Here is a 17,313-nt window from a genome sequence, read left to right on the forward strand (position 1 = left end):
AGATTAATATTATAAATACCATATCTATATTATAGCTATTACATTAATTGTAAAGTTTTATGGTTATTTTTAATTAAGATTATTTTATTACATTGTTTTTCTTATAATAATTTCCTTATAGAAGTGCTAAACAGAAAATCTTAAGCCGCAACACTTTATGCACACTTTAATAGTAAAATATTTTTTAAATAACTTCTAAGAAAAGAAGACATGATTGGCTTTCTTACAACTGAAGTAATTTAGAGTGCTACAATACCTCTGTGAACTCTGCACACTGAAAAATTAGACAATCTTCAAAGTCCCAAAATCATACAAGTTTCATGGTAAAAAATTGCTAATGTTTTTCAATAGTTCCCTATTGATTATTGACAAAAATGACACATATTCCTGTGGTTCTCCATCTACTTAAGCATGAGCAACAAGTTTCCATGGCCCTAAAGCAAAATTAAAAAGAGGGTATTATCAACTTTTTTTAACAAGGACTAGGAATCTGAAAAAATGAGCTGTCACAATCTCAAATACAGTGACAAATAAAGCCCAAATCACCAATCAGCTCCAATCCTTTATCATCTTTGCACCATCTATTAGCAACTACTTTCCCATTAAAATGAGGTGTTGATTTTCCTTTGTCCTCCTAGTACTTTCCATGGATTGAGATAAGATTTTTCTGTGTTTTTTTTAATAAGGATGTGAAAATTCTTATCCTCATAGAGCTTGATGTGGACAGTAAATGTCTCCTCATAGGGCCAAGTTTGGAGGAGTGAAGGACCCAGTAGCTGACCACAGGAGAGGAAAATGTGTGAGCATTCCTAACCCATCTTCTTAGGCTAAACCTACTTGGGACTGTTGCCAGGGAAGCTGAACAGAGAATACAGTTACATCTCCCTAGAATTCACAAGGTGAAGCCTTGGGAATTCACTATTACATTCACATTACTCAACTATTCACATTACTCCAGACCTCTCTGTATAGCCAGACTTTAGCCACTTTAGCCCAGTAGGTGGAGATCTCCCTGGTTTGCTGACAGCGCTGGCTCGCTGCAGTGAGGACTTCAAAACAGATCAAAACGAGCAAAAAACGAGCTGAGCTTGGAGGAACTGTGAAAATAAAAAGGAGCAGAGCAGCACAAAGGCAGCAGAGCAGCAGTGTGATAAGAAGATATGTGATATCATGGGGATTAATTAAAAAATTTAAATCATATTTTAAATTATTAAAAGGAAAATAAAATTTTTATTCTGTCACCTCTCTCCATGCAGTATAAGCAGAAAATAGAATGGGATGACTGCAATCACTGCACTGTTAGTTAACACATAGAAACAATTGAAAATGATCATTAATAGTGTTAAAGTACAGCTGCTGACATCTTGTGTTTTCTTTCCGACCATCAGAGATTTGATAGCAGTTTTTGTGCACAGCCAATAAAAGTTGAATAAGTAGGAAGGTAAAAATAAATTTACAGCTCCTTCCCATCAAATACCAACTCCCAAATGTTTAAAAAAAGTTTTTAAACTACATGATATTCCAAAATATTATTTTCCAAACTTCCATTACCTTGAATTTACTCTTTTTCTACATTAAAAGTTTTAGAGGAAATAAATCTTTCAAGGTAGTACTGATAAAACAGGCAAGTCATAGCAACCGAACGTTAAACAAAAATCTCAACAAGGTAACCCAAAGGCACTAAGCTGGATGTGGACATTTACATTTTACTTCTGTATTTTCTGTTACAGATATGGTGGGGGTGAGAAAGTTTTTTCTCACATAGGCAAGAACCTTTATCCATATGATCAAAAGACTGAGATGAATTTATTTGATTCCCTAGCACACCTCCCCTTGCCAGGCTGCAGGACAGAGCAACTGTCTCATCTGGAACCTTTACCTCCAAACTTGAGTATTTCCGTTAATTGATGTGTTTGACTTGCACTGTGCTACCAGCAGCAACCACCTCAGAGTCATTTTCTAACACTACAGAATGCAACCATGAAAAGAAAATCAAAAACTAAATAAAAGTGTAAGAAGTTACTCATCTGTCACTTGCAATTAGAGATGAGAGCCAGAAAACCCAGAGCTATTTGTCCTTGTACTAGCTCTAGTTAAAATTAAGCATTCCTGAATCAGCCCACTTGAAGCAAGAACAGAGAAAGCTACTTTTGATGGACTAGAAACACTAGAAGCAAAAAAGACTTACTGTTTACGAGCAGTAAGTTTTAATAGCAGCATTTTGAAAAGGAAAAACTGAATACTTTTGTAGATGTTGATGGTCTGTGTGCATTGCTCCCTCTAGTGTAAAAGACAGAAAATCACAACAAACATTCCCCAAAAAAACCAGTAAGATTGGTAACAAACTTTTTTTAAAAAAATCATTATCCTCTAGTCACATTTTCCCCCAAAATATTAATACAACTATTGCTCATATTTTGATACAACAAAATACATTTTCACATTGTTTCAACTGATGATGAAGATCTCACACTTTGATTAACAGGAAATGATCACACCAGAACTGAGCAGTGAATGCGCAAACTTACACCCTTACTTATAACTGTAACACTCCCAAAGAAGCTGGCAAGCCAGAATGTGGTGTTCCAGTTTTTCACTCCATTACAATACTAATTTGCACTCTTTTTTGTTTATTTATTTCTGATTAATTATTTTAAACTTTAACCCAATCTCAAGAGCCACTGGATGATACTGGACTTCATCACAAGAGAGTATGGGAACAGCAACTGACACTGCCGCAACCTCCTCTCGCCAGGGTCTGGGAAGAATTTCTGGAACAGTTTCCACCACATAACCAGAACGAAAATAAATGAGCCTTTCATGTCAGTTTCATCAGAAGAAGATGCAGCATGCTTTTTCAGGATACTTAACAAGCTTCTTTTAATCAGTAAACTTTTCCAGCTGATAATTCTCATAAGTGCATACAGTCCCCTGTAAGATGAAGGCAGCACATTTTCCTTCTCCAAGAACTGACGAAATGATCTCTGAACAGAAAAGTCATAAAATGACTCAGAAATCTGAGCAAAATTCAAACTAGAGCTTTCCCTGAAAATGCGATTGAAAAAAAAGTTCAAAAATAATTAATGCTCTGTTTTGCAAAAATGAGCTCTTTCCCCCCTGCAATGTTGCTAGCGTGCGAGGAAACTGAGAACAGAGGAAGCCTTCTGAAGAATCATTTTCAAACTCTATGCTTTCTTTTTTATGGCACTTCGTATTTCACAGGTATCAACATCCTCATCATACAAGTACTGTCATCTTCCAACCTCTGTTGTAACTGCATTTCAGATTTCCAAAGTCCAAGACAGAAAAAAGGCCCATTTCTCTGTGCACCAAAATGAGGTTGTGAATCATTAGCTAGTTTTACACATACAAAATCTGAGTACATTTTGTGGAACCAATCTGAAATAAAATCTGATGCAGTGTATTTTTTTTAATACCTTTAACAGAGTCCTAATGATGACAAGTAGCTCTACTGTCTCAACACTGCCCAAATTAGGCTCCATTCCCTTTAAAGAAGAGCATGATTATATGTCAGATCCTTGAAGTCATTATATTGAACACGAACAACCAATTTTAATTTTTCTAACTGATGTGGCTGTTGTGGCCATCAGAGCAGCATACCTCAATGATGGTCCTTCCAGGGTACCTGCCATCACTGCTCTCCCTAAAGCTGCGTCTGCTGTCAAGTCTGAGAGAACTATTTGCTTGATCATTTGTGAAGTTTATCCAACTCATTCCTAATTACCTGGGTCCATCACAGGCAACTGGTTTCAGCTAAGTGAATACCTCCTATGCAAAGGGCTCAGTAAGGACAATGCTGGGTGCCACAGGAGAACATTCAGTTTCTTGGCCCAGTGCCTCTGGAACAGCTCAGTCATGGAGTAAGAAAATGGGCACTGCAGCAAAATCTCAGGGGCTAAATTCAGGACAAAATTTACAGTTGAGAAAGAAATTTTATTTCAAGCTTCTACGGGGGTATTACAAACAATAGAGAATAAAAACATTAAAAACTATTTAAAAAGTAATCGTCCCTTTAAAATAAAGATTCAAGCAGGTTTAACAATGAAGTATGCTATTCAATGAAGTTTTAAAAAAAAAGATTTAAAAAGTATTGGTTTTGCTGTATTTGCTAATCCTTTATAAAAAAGCTGGGCATAAATACTTCGTGCATTCATATGCATTATTTGGTGTTTCATATTATATAACTTGGTACAGTATTTACGATATCACTGCAAAAGAGTTTCAAACACAGTGCATTTATAAATAATGGAGCCATTATAAATCACATTGCAAACATACCTTGCCATTTTCATTGTTACAAATTCAGTATCTCAGTGAAGGTAGGAATAAAGTAGCTACAACAATCAATATCTTGACTTTATTTTTTTTTCTTTTTAATATAAAAATGCAGTTCTGGAAACCCACCCTCCTTCTTCCCCCTGCCCAAACATAATGCTTTACTTCTTAAAAATAAAAATAAAGTACTAATTCTATATACATCACATGTACCATACAAAAATGTATCCAAAGTTTCTATTGCTACCAAAGTGTTCTAAATTAAAACTTACATAAATCCCCTCATTGGAAACAAAAGATTACAAGTTACCAAAAAACCGAATTACACACAAACCATCGAGTTATTTTATACAATTTCCAATACATTTTTCTCCCAAATCAAGTTGTCTTCTCATGTGCCTGTATAAAAATGCATATCAATATATTTGTCAATTTTATTTTTCATTATAAAGCAAATTAATACATTTTCTACAATAAATAAAACACAGGGAGGCACACATATCAACAAAATTAAACCAATGGGAGATAAATGGGATATGGTTTTGAAAGAAATAATGTGCTTGCAGGCTTTAAGCCAGGTTTGTTTAAAACAGTAACAACCTTAAGTCATTTTGGGCAACAATGGAGTGTTTTTGGTGATTTGCAAGTGATGTACATAGTATAATTTTTATTGATGTCTTTCTCACAAAGTACCCTCCAAAATAATGCAACTTCCTTTCTTAAAATACATATTTGTAATTGTAAATTTACATCAATCTTAAATATGTGGTACTTTGTGCAAAGAGCAACAATTTACACAAACATTCAGAAGTCTTTTTCAGAAGCTACAGACCAAGGAAGAAATGATACAAGCAGCACCATACTGTATATGATTTAGGCAAACATATATTTGATGCCATTTTGATATTAGGCTTAAAGATCCACTAAACACCTCAAGCTGGAAGATGGTGCTTAGGTAACAACCTCAGAAAGAAAGAAAATAAAAAGTAAAAAGCATGGAAGAAACAAAAACCAATTCCCTCCCCAAAAAAATTATAAAAGGAATTAAGGAGCTACTTCTAAAATCAGAATAAGTTAAGTGTTGAATATACATTTATGTACAATTATGAACACTATGAACAAGACATTTTAACAGGTTTAGTGGAAAATCCTCCAATCTACAACACAATAAAATAATTAATCAATATGGCAATGGTGATTTAGAAGAATTGCTCAACTATTTCAAGTTTGCAGAACTCAGCCACTGAATCAACAATTAAGGGGTTGTATCTTCAATACATTCTTTTAGACAAAGAGGTTCATTAGTAGAGTTCAAGTCTCTGTGGTATTTTTCATGCCTTGCTAGAGAATCTCTGTTAGTCAATATCACTGAAGTCACTGACTGGTTCTCCATGGACTCGACTCAGGTGATTCATAGCACGATCAAAAGCAATTCTTACTGCTTTTCGTATGCTCGAGTTCCGTCCTTCCATCATTTTTAACTTGTCTATGGTCTCATCTATCCCAAGGGGAACCATTTTGGATTTGGGAAGCCACTGCCTGTAAGAAAAGAGTAAAAAATAAATCTGTTAAATCTAGAATAAAATCAAGAAGTCTGTCCAGAAATGTCAGGGCTACAATGACATGTTTCTCATACTGCAAATCAGCTTTACCACATTAAACAAAACAATGAAACACCTTTTAAGATAGTGCTTACTTCCATGAAATATCTGAAGAACATGAAATATTAAGAAAATCTCTTTCACAAAACAGAGAATGTATTCAGTGATATGTACTTAGTGATTAAGTATCAACAGAAAAAAACTTAGCCTAAAATACTGATGCAGTCAAAAGAACAGGCAGCAGCAACTAACAATGGACATGGCTCAAGATTCACCTGACACTGTATTGTTTCTCCTCATTCTTTCCCTTCCATTATTACAAGGAGTTTTTGGATGATGGATTTTTGCCTTACATTTCAGGGATCTCGATTTGTTCTTTATGGGGAAAGCAAAGCTGGCAAGGAAGTTCTGCTTTAGTATGCTTTTACCCTGCAGTATGAAATCCCACTAGCTCCGTATTCAGGGTACTTTTCTGTTTCAAGCTCTATAAATATCTTCAAATTCTGGGCATGGAGGAGTGATAATGGAAAAAAGCTCCACATCCCATTCTTCTGGTTAAAGCATTCTAAAGATTTACTTTAAAAGTATAAATTAAATTTACGTCATTTTCATAAAGGTAGATTGTAATCCTGTTTTCCAAAGTTAAGACATTGAGGAAAACAAAAATTAGGTCACTTAATGAATATATTTAAGATATGCTACTGTAGTCTGCAATCCCAATCCTGCAAAAGGCAGAAGCCCTCCTTTTGTATAAAAACATTCGTTTGGGAGGGAAACCACTTGAAGCCAAACCAGCAGGAAATCAGAAAGTCAAATCTTCAAAAATTTTCTTTTAAATAAATAAAATTTGCTATTGAAATATTTTCATTTTCTTAAAGGACTCTAAACTAGAGCTGTATTGTACTGAGCACACACACTGAAATAAAATGTGAAGAGTCAGTACAAGGACACAGACAGTACGATAACAGCATGAAAAGCATCAGTCTAACCATTATCAGTTTTAATACAGATCAAAGGAAGTTTTAAGAAGGCATTTTTAAAAGAAAGCTTTGCAAGTCCTCCAGATATAAGCACGGAAGAAGAAACAAACATGAAAATCCATAGGGGATAGACACTGGTATCACAGAATGAAGGTGACAGATACCCTGCAAATGAATGAAAATCACGAACAGGGGTTCAAGACTAAAAGAGACACAACAGAGATAGAATTACGAGTGCCAAAATAATCACAATAAAAGAATCATTACCAAAACAAGTTGGTGGGGTCAGGGTGGAGGGGAAGAAAGGGGCTGGAAGAAGTATTGAGTCTTTCCCTGTTCATCTATGCAGAGTACCCATTAGAGACAACTTTGCACAATATTTACATGATTTAGGACCACCTGCATATAGAGACTAATCAGAAAAGTTTAAGCGGCAGAGGACTCCCCAGATCAAGATGCAATCAGAGCAATTATTAAGAAACTGACCAGGGAAAATATGCATTACATTGGCAACACTACTAAGAGAAAAAAAAAAGAGAAACAAGACTGAGTATGTTTAAATACAGATGTTCTCTGCAAACAAGGGGAGAAGAATGCAGGATCTTATGGAATCCTGAGCAACTGAACAAAGATAATTAAGACAAAGTACCAATTAATAAAGAAAACAACTGAAGAACAGAAAAATTATGCCAAAAAATCTAAGGGGCAGAAGAGCAAACATCAGTTATAAATTTTAAGCAGAAATTTATTTGATAGTGTACTGGTACAGAGGCAGTCAGGAGAATGGCAGCACATATAATCATCTGAAGAGGAAACTGATAGCTAAAGGTAAGTAAATTCAGGAGAAAAACGAGACATAGACAGATTTACAGTTAGCTTGACCTGTATGGAAACTAGGAGAGGAGAGGGTCTACAGAGAACATAGAAAAGAAATACACAGTTTGATGAAAGGTAGATGAGAAGCTTCCATGTCTTGAAAAAACCCGCCAAAACCAACAACAACCCTAACAAACAAAAGAAGACCAAAAACCCTTGTGTGTCTTCTCCTGCCTCCCCAGAAAAACCCCACCAGCCCTAAAACTGAAGACCATGGGAGAGGGAAAGACAATGTTTTGTTGTGTGAACTACCCCCCTTCAGGCTCTACACAGCATATTGCTGATGCTAAAATAATTGGAAATAGGGAAGGTTTAATGAAAAAAAAATATTAGAAAAGGTTAAGTGAAAGTGTTAAAAAAGCACTGAGTTAAAGAGAGGTTAAAAATTAAAAGAAAGTGCACCTAAGCAGACTGGGACAAGAAGTGTTGCAATTCAGAAAGCAATGATGACGGATAATAGAGATAAATGTTAGACTATTACTTTTAAAAAACTTATGAAGCAATGAAGCAATTTCATGTCAATAAATGAAAGTCGCTTGTAAATAAAAAAAGACCATCAATGACTTAAAATATTTTTTTTCAAACTGACAATAAAAAGATATCTTTTAGTGATGATATATACCTTGGTCCAAAAATGAGACTCAAATATGAAATTTTAACCTTACAGTTTATGATTCCATAGGAATTATATCCATGGAAATCTAATGTTTCAATGTTCTTCTAGATCAAAGGTACAGATCTTAAAATTTTAAGTCACTGCATCAAACAATACATTTCCATAACATACCAACTTCTTTTGTTGTCAAAAAATAGTACTAAAAATAGTTTTTCATCCGATTTGGTCTGCATTTGTTCTCCAATTTTCAGTACATCTAGAGGTGGCACTGGTATAGTAACACCGTTGTGATGGCCAGCAACACGAGGCATCTTAGGGTCAATAATCTGTAAGAGAGAAGAGAGGACAGTTCCTCATTTTTAAAATTATGTAATTAATTTTAATAAGGTATTACAAATTAAGTTAGCAAGAAATAAATAATAAATTAAACAGCCACTGGATATAAACAGACATTCTGTTACACACAACTTTTGAAGATAAGCTGAATAGGAATAGTGGAGACCTAGTGGCAGATTTGACTGAAAACGCCGAAAAAAGTATTTTTCACCCATATGCCAACTGCTGCTCAGTTCTTAAAAGTCCCATTTGAATTCCACTTAGTACAACTTGTACTGACAAGCAGGTTTTAGAATGAAAAAGTCAAACCACAATTTCTAGAAGCTGTAACTGGCCTCAAATTTTAGGGTTTGAAATTCACATACCTTAAAGAACCAACCTATGTTAAGGTATAAGTACTTTGGTAAAATACATGCTCCATACTCAAACTCTGGAGCAAATATTTCGATAGAAAAAAAGGTGTAACTTTCAAATACCATACATATCCAATTTAATGACTCAGTCTTCAGCAAAACATGCAGTTACAGTCACAAAGTCTTTCTAAACAAAACTTGAGGCAGAGAGGGAAAATGCTGCTCATGTTAAACTAACCATCCTGATGGAAAAACTCCTTTGCAGGCAGCTCAGAGCATTATGAAGTGCTTAGCTTCTACCCAAAGAAAGGTTTTTACTCCACGCCTGTTCCACCCATCTCCTACTCCATGAACTCCTGCTGTTTTTCCACCATCCACACTGGCACCAATCTTAATCTACAGTAAACTGACTTAGGGAAATAAATTAATAGAAAGCTAATACTGTGGGGAGCGCGTAGAAATCAGAAGAATTTTCTTCTCTTACAGAGGTTTAACTCCTCAATTAACTTATCCCAATTTCAGTAACACCAATGCTGACATAAAGGAGAAGGCAGAAAAGGAACCCTTTCGTCTTCATCAGCTTAAATCTAGCACTAACATCTTTCAAGACACAATCATCAAATTTTCAGCATCTGACCCAAGTGTCTTTGAGTCACCCACTGCGGGTACTTAAACTCAAGTGCTCTGAGAGGTTTTAACCTGTCTCTGTATGATTACATTTCACGCTGTTTTTAGAACACACATATTAAAAGTCATGATTGTCCAGACTCGTATATAAATCAAGTTTATTGTTTAAATGAACAGTGTATGAACTGTCCATATAACCCCAAAGGCCTAAACCCAACACCTCACCAATATTTTCTCTGCAAGCTTTGATGTAAGCAGAACTGTGTCTGCTTTTCCTTTATTAACACACACAGACAGACAGACACACACATATATATATATATCTTCTCTATTAACAACAGCTTTAAGTTTCCAGTACAACATTCACAATTGGCTGCTATCAGTCAGTTTATTCCAGCTATTGAGTTTTTTGTTTCTTTAATGAGCCGCAGCACCAAGTGTATTTTTATATTAATTTTGCAGCAAAAATAATACATAATGTAGAAACAAAGACTACTGAGACAAGTATGCTGGTTTTAGCAGGGATAGAGACAATTTTCTTCACGGTAGGTGGTATGAGGCCATGTTTTGGATTTGGGTTGAAAACTGCATTGACAATATAAAGATGTTTTTGTTAATACTGAGCTATGCTTACAGAGAGTCAAGGCCTCTTCCCCTTCTCACACTGCCCCACCAGTGAGGAGGCTGGGGGTGCACAAGGAGTTGGGAGGGGACACAGCTGGGGCAGCTGACTCCAACTGACCTTAGGGATAGTCCATCCCATATGGCATCATGCTCAGTGTATAGAGCTAGGGGAAGAAGGAGGAAAGAAGGGACAATTCAGTGTGATGGTGTTTGTGTTCCCAAGCCACATGTAAAGGAGCTCTGTGTTCCTGGGGATGACTGAACACCTGCTGCCCACAGGAAATGGTGAATGAATTTGCTTTGCTTGTGTGCATGGCTTTTGCATTACCTATTAAACTATCTTTATCTCAACCCCAGATTTTTCTCACTTGCAGTCTTCCAACTCCCCCCCACCCCCAGGGAGCAAGTGAGTGGCTGCAGGAGGCTACGCTGCACGACACAGGAGTACTGCACATCTCAAAGGCCTGTCAGGGTAGCAGAAAATATTATTGACTTAAAATCTGCTATTGCAGCAACTTTAAAAACTCAGTGCAAGGTACAGAGGGCAGAATAAGCCACCTTTCTTCAACCTGAACGGGAATTTACCAATTACCTTAAGTTTGCGCATGGTGTTTTCAGACCAGAAACAGTCAGTACTGTACTTCTGGGAAGCTGGGCACTTACCAGAGCTGGGTAAGAGGGATATCCACTGCATTTGGCCCATACTACTTTTAGAGGCTCAAGAACAGATGTTGCAGCATCAGTTGAAATCCACATACTGCTATGCCCAACTTCTAAGAACAAAGAAATATAAAATTAAAATGTTCCAGAATGAAACGTCAGGCAAATCTGCAGTTCCTAATCAATAGCTCGTGATCCTTAGAACCCAAATACTAATACCAACTTTCACACACATACCAACAAAAACAAGGTAGTATTCATAAGAGCTCTTTACATGATTCTAATACTTTTTTCCAAGGCTACAGATAAAGAACAAGAGTTTAGACACTTCTAGAAATAGCATATCTAAAACATCTTAGTTCATAGGAAGTGTTTGCCAAATTCCAATAATTCTTTCCCTTTGAAAAAGATCCGAAGAAAACATAAAATGATGGTATTTTAAATAACAGTTTCTTCTACTGTGATGACAATCCTGCCACAGAGGTGATGATTTTCAAGATGCAGTTTGCATGGTATACATTTCCAAGTGTTGGATACCTGGATACCCACACTGAGATTAGCACCTCAAAACTTAACAATACTAGTACACCTTTCTATTCTTATGCCTAAATTCTAACCTGCATTTTGATTTCCATTTATTGTTAACAAGTTTTCTTAATCTCTCTGCCCTGCCCCTTCCTGCAGTCAAGTTACAAAATGTCATCAGGTTTCCAGGCAGCAGCACTAGTGTTTTATTTCTTCTCAAAAAGCAGGGTAACAAACAACTGAGTTTAAGTTACAGTGCACTTGTACAGAATCCTCAATTTTCTTCTCTGCTGCTCAGCAATGGACTGAAGCCTGTGACAAGCGTAAGCCTTTCAGTCAACCAAAACCACAACTGGTCCCCCACATACAGTCCAGAGACTGATCAGAATACAGTGAGTTACAACCTCAAGATGAAACTGGGGGTGGTGATCAAAGATGGAAAAGTTATCCAAGTTCATATGCTGTAAAGGTCAGGCAGTACTTGTAAAAAAAAAAACAAACTGGTGCCAAGATACAGCTGAGGGGCTGCAGCTGCACTTTCTTCCAGCAGTCAGGCAATACTTACTGCTGAGAGAAAGTGCATTTCAAATGGGCATTGCTTATTTATAATGAAAGGTGGCATGCAGATACATGTTCTATCTTGAAATACAAGACTATATCAGGGGAAAAGAAGCGGTTTAAGACCTTTTAAAAATAGAAATAGCAAGAAAAAAGTATTTAAAGTGATCACATTAAAAAAAATTAGTTGTCATTCTGCACAGTAAGTTCTGTTTCTCTGCTCTGTTAGTAACAGTTTGTAAAGTATTCACATGTCAGTCAGAAAGAGCCGTGATGCTTTCAATTAATTCATCCTTCATTTACAGTCTGTTTCAAAAAATACGTATGTAGAACTGTATCTGGTACATAAAAACAGTTCAAGCCTTCTTCTTCAGGACACCTAACAAGAAAGAAATCTACACTATTCTCAGCAGCACAGAAAATGGTATTTTAATGCTGAATAGAAAATCATACACAAGCTGACAGGATGCATGCAGCCAGACTCAGAGACTTCTCAGGTGCACATACAAGTAAGAGTCTCAGAATTATTTCTGGTCAATTTATTCCACATGGTAGTAAGGGGCTACTAATCTAGCACATAAGATTACTAATTTTCTTTTACAAGATTTGCAAAAGAAAACTCATATTCTCTTTTTATTTCAAAACCTCTTTATTTCCTCAAGGAAGGAGACAAAATTAATCAAAATCAGAGTCAGATGCTATTCTTTAAAAAGTCTTTAAAGAGTCAAAAACAGAATACAGTAGTTTCTGGAAGGATATCAACAACACTTTCAGAAGGCTTAATGTATTTAGGCAGTAAAAATAAGATAGTTAAAATCTATCAAATAAATGGAAAAAATTATGCAATACTATTAAGAATTCAATTATTTATAGTTACCAGCTGCAATTCTTGCTGCTTTGGCATAGTTTCCATTTTCAATGCATGATATCAGTTCACTTCGATCTTCCAGTGTGTGTCTCCGTATCAGGGCAGGTTTACCTTTACCACACTTCGGGAGACTGAAACTACAGAAGTATTAATATTAAAACCATTACTTGATAATTAGAAATCAAAATTTTGAACAAGAATTTAAATTTCATTAGTGCAGAGTAAAATCAGTGGAGCAAGCCCTAAAAATATTTTGAGTAACAAATACAAACAACATAAAAGCCAAAGCTCTGATTATTTTCAAACACAGAATTGCCTGGTTATCAGCAGAAGACAGTTCCACTGCTCCAACAGTTCTACTACACAGAAAAGACAACTATTCTCTCTTTAATTTTTCACTAAAAATTCCAGTCTTTCAATTGTGAAATGACTCTACTCAAAATGGGAAATTTTCTTTTTACACACTTGAGTTTTCTTCAAGAAATCATAGAATGTGAACAACAATTATACTGACAATTTGATCTAGAATATCACATTTAAGATAGATGCAATAGTAAATTATCTTTGTTTCTGAAAGCCTGTTTGACATGACCGCATCAACACCATTCTCTTAACCTGAACACATGAATAAAGTCCTTTTTTTATGTCTAACAGATTTACCCTATACTGTCCTGTATGTCCCATCCTCATAGCCCAGGACTGGAGACAGCTACCTTTACCCAGAAAACAGTGTTCTTTCAGAAGATACACCATTGGTGATGGAGACATCAATGGTGGCAGAAGTGTCCATTCTGACAGGCCCGCCTTTAACAACAGACTTCATGGAGAGAAAGTCAATAGCTGGTACAGAGTTACCATCAACACTGTAGTACCTACCCAGCAACCCACAGACTGACAACCTGCAGTTCCAAAGCTATCAAACTACCTTTTCTGTGTAGAAGACTCTGCTTTGTAAGTTGCTTCTCTCTTGCCCTCACAAAAATAAACACATTTTCAGTGTTCCAGATTATGAAGGTAATTAAGCCAAGATACTATATGCAAAACCATATCTGCATCTTTTCAGAGCAAGAGAAGCACAGTTAGTTAAAAAAAGTAACTGCCTGGATATGCAATAACCTGAATTCAACAACAGAATCCCAGCAATCCTGAAAGGCATCTCGGATCTGACATAACTGAGAAAACTGAAATACACTCTTTTTTCCAAAATTTATGCAATCCTCCAATGTGGGTAACAAGCACTATAAAAAATGATATATCCTGTCTCAAATCTGTATTTCATATTTACAGTTTTACCTTGAGTTACACAAGAGACTGTTACTAGATGAAATACTAGATTCTGATGCACAGCGGCGACGAGGTTCAACTTTTCTTCCTGGAGTATCATCTAATGCTCTCTCTTTACTTTCATCTCCAAAACCATTTGACAGACCTGCAGCATAACACAAAAAATAAACTGCATCAAACTGGAAAACACACCATTTTCATTAATAACCTTTTGTATTTACACAATATATCATTATTGTTTTGTTCTTCAAGTATTTTGGTGTGATGAAAAAGAATGTGAATATTAACAAAATATGTAATTTCAAGGAAGTATTATAAATAGGAAGTTCCTGTTGTCCAGATTTTAAAAACAAGATGAACCTTTAGGTAAGGTACAAAAAAAAAAGGCAAGTGGAGATTGTAACATGGGAAATACTAACAGGAGTATCAAATCAGTCTTTGCAGTAATGTTTCCAATTATTAAAACAATCACACTGCAAAAGCTAAGTAGGAAAAAACCCAAGAAAATAAAATGTTACAAATCAGGCAGATTACCAAGTCAACAAAAGGCTTATTTCAATGCAATGCTATGATCATTAAAATCCTTTTCAAACACTGGAAGTAAAGACTGATATGGATTTCTCCATGACACTATCTAATTCTTCCTGGTAGTCTTTCCATTTTAGTAATTTCAGACTGACTGACACCTTGATGACTGTCTTCCGTCACCAATAATCAATAATATACATGGTACTGTTTTTAATTAACCTTCCCCTAACAAAAGTTTATATACATCAAAGAATATTACATTTAAATCTCATAATTGTAATGAAAGCATTAAAAAGGCTTTTATGTTACAATTCACTTATTTGATGGGCTGTTGCCAACCCTGCTCTGGGTTTGCTATACAAACAGTATTGTCCTTATTAAGCCATCTTAATCTATACTTGATTAAAGAGGCAAATTAAAAGTTTTAAGATAGCATTCTGCAGACTTTCCAGGGTGTGTGGGAGTGTATGTGGAGGTGTAGACATTAGGACTAACAAGGAGAGCATCCCACAGAGACTCTAAAATACGATCAGAAATGCACTCAACTAAAGGCAATGGTACCAGCCTGCAGTCAGCCACTGCAAACTGTAGGCTACAAAGAGAACAACATTTTAAAACAAATTCAATTCTGGGCATGCCACTCCCAACACAAGAAAGACCTACCCATCCCAGCCACCCTTACCACTACCAAAGACCTGAAGGCCATCATGATCATTGTATATTCAGACACAAACTAGGTTATGCTACTTCACATGCCCCTTCACAGAGCTTTTTACTGTAAAACAATTATGGCAGAACTTCCTTTATTAATTCTTTCAGTCTGTTTTTGGCAAAGACAAAGGAAGATGATAACTAAGGAACTTGAGCTCAGCAAGTTACTTTTTACAATCCAGTAATTTTTCAACCATTTCCATATAGTGACTTACAGAGTTTTTCCACTCCACCCCAGGAGACCTTCCATTTGGATTATCAACACAATTTCAGATTTTTAAGAGAAAAAGAAGTATATTTACTCAAGGTTCTTAAAGATTTACATATAAGCATTCTCTTTCATTGTCATTTAGTTTACACTGTAAATATTCCTTCGAGAGTGCTTGTTTTGTAACTCCTGTATTTGCCTTTGACTTCCTACAGAAGAAAAATTATAAAGGTAGCATTGTCCTGAGTGACAAGCACCAAACTATTCGCCAGTGGTATTAATTAATCTTGTTCTCACTCTCAGCAAATTGATAAAAATATCTGCAGATTAAGGAGGAGTTTGGTCTTAGACTGTGCTGAAACAGAGAATGCTTTATGAAAAAGTGTATGGGGGAATTTAAGTTATCACAGTATATTTCACATGGCATTTGAAATTAAAAGCTAAAAAAAACATTTTGCAAAGGACATCTCCTACATCTCTGCAAAAATTACTTGTTATTCTTCAACATCCTGTCATATTTATCTTTCAAGTGAGGTGTATAAACTGTTTTGTTTTCATCCTGCCACAAGCTGGAGACACATTACTCAAGTTATCACTCAGGCATCTAGCTAATGTGAAGCAGCTATCATCAGAAACAAGTCAGATCACAGACTGAATTTTAAACAGGAAGACAGATCAAATAATGATTGCTGCAAGAACAAGGGCACAGTTCACATTCCCAATGGACTGTGAAAGTGGAAAGAAGTACCTGTATTAAGAAAATGTGCAAAACATTTACCAATATAGAAGCCAAATGTGACTTGGATGCTTATCTCTGCACACATTGGTTTTGTACGTGCACACCCAGGACAAAAGGGGCTTCATATTTTTATTATTTCAATCAGTTTATGACTGCTCTGTCACCAAAATGGACATTTTGGCACTCTAAGTCCCTGGCTTCTCTTTGTCAACAAGTCAGTACCAAGAAATGGTAAAGAGCCAGTTTTCAGCAACACACTGCACAAAGCAACCATGTGATTGCCTGACTGCTGAAGTTAAGAAACAAGGGATACAGCAGAAACATGCAACTATAGCAATGGAGACAGCTCTCTGAGATGGCAGTCCAGCCCTATTCTAGTTTAAATATAAGCTGTGAATTTAATGACTCACTTCAGATTACAATAAAAAATGTTTTATCAATCTGTAGAATAGTTACTAACAGTGGTGTCCTGGTTTCTGCTGTGATAGAGCAAATTTTGTTCTGAGCAGCTGGTACAGTGATGTATTTTGATTTGAAGGTTGATAACACACTGATGTTTGAGTTGATGAGCAGTGCTGACAGCAAGTTAAGGACTTTTCAGTGTCTCATGCTTTGCCAGTGAGCAGGTGCACAAGAAGCTGGGAGGGACCATGGCCAGGACAGCTGACCCAAACTGGCCGAAAGGATATTCCATATGATGGACTGCCACACCCCATAGATAAAATGATGGGAGTTGGCTGGGAGGGGCTGATCACAAGGCTGGGCATTGGTTAGTGGGTGCTATGCAACAGTATTGCACAGCACTTGTTTCTCTTGGGTTTTATTCCTTTTTCGTAGTGTTATTACTACTATATTTTACTTTTTTTTCAGTTGTTAAACTGTTCTTATCTCAACCCAGAGGTTTTACCTTTTTCTGATTCTCA

The 17,313-nt window shown here is 36.1% G+C and overlaps 1 protein-coding gene across 2 annotated transcripts in view; it reads right to left on the bottom strand.

Annotated features, from left to right (window-relative positions):
• Positions 1 to 3,945: 3,945 nt before the first annotated feature.
• Positions 3,946 to 17,313, bottom strand: part of BRD1 (bromodomain containing 1) — a 57,555-nt gene continuing 44,187 nt past the window's right edge. For both annotated transcript variants that reach the window (XM_084206770.1, XM_084206771.1), the window contains exons 9-13: positions 14,214 to 14,349; positions 12,930 to 13,057; positions 10,973 to 11,082; positions 8,541 to 8,695; positions 3,946 to 5,835 (exon numbers count right to left, since the gene is read on the bottom strand). In XM_084206770.1, the coding sequence (XP_084062896.1) occupies positions 5,652 to 5,835; positions 8,541 to 8,695; positions 10,973 to 11,082; positions 12,930 to 13,057; positions 14,214 to 14,349 (713 nt within the window). In that variant the 3' untranslated portion in view covers positions 3,946 to 5,651. The remainder of the gene's footprint in view (positions 5,836 to 8,540; positions 8,696 to 10,972; positions 11,083 to 12,929; positions 13,058 to 14,213; positions 14,350 to 17,313) is intronic.

The sequence above is a fragment of the Fringilla coelebs genome (genome assembly GCF_963513975.1).
Source record: "Fringilla coelebs genome assembly, chromosome: 5".
Lineage (NCBI taxonomy): Eukaryota > Metazoa > Chordata > Aves > Passeriformes > Fringillidae > Fringilla > Fringilla coelebs.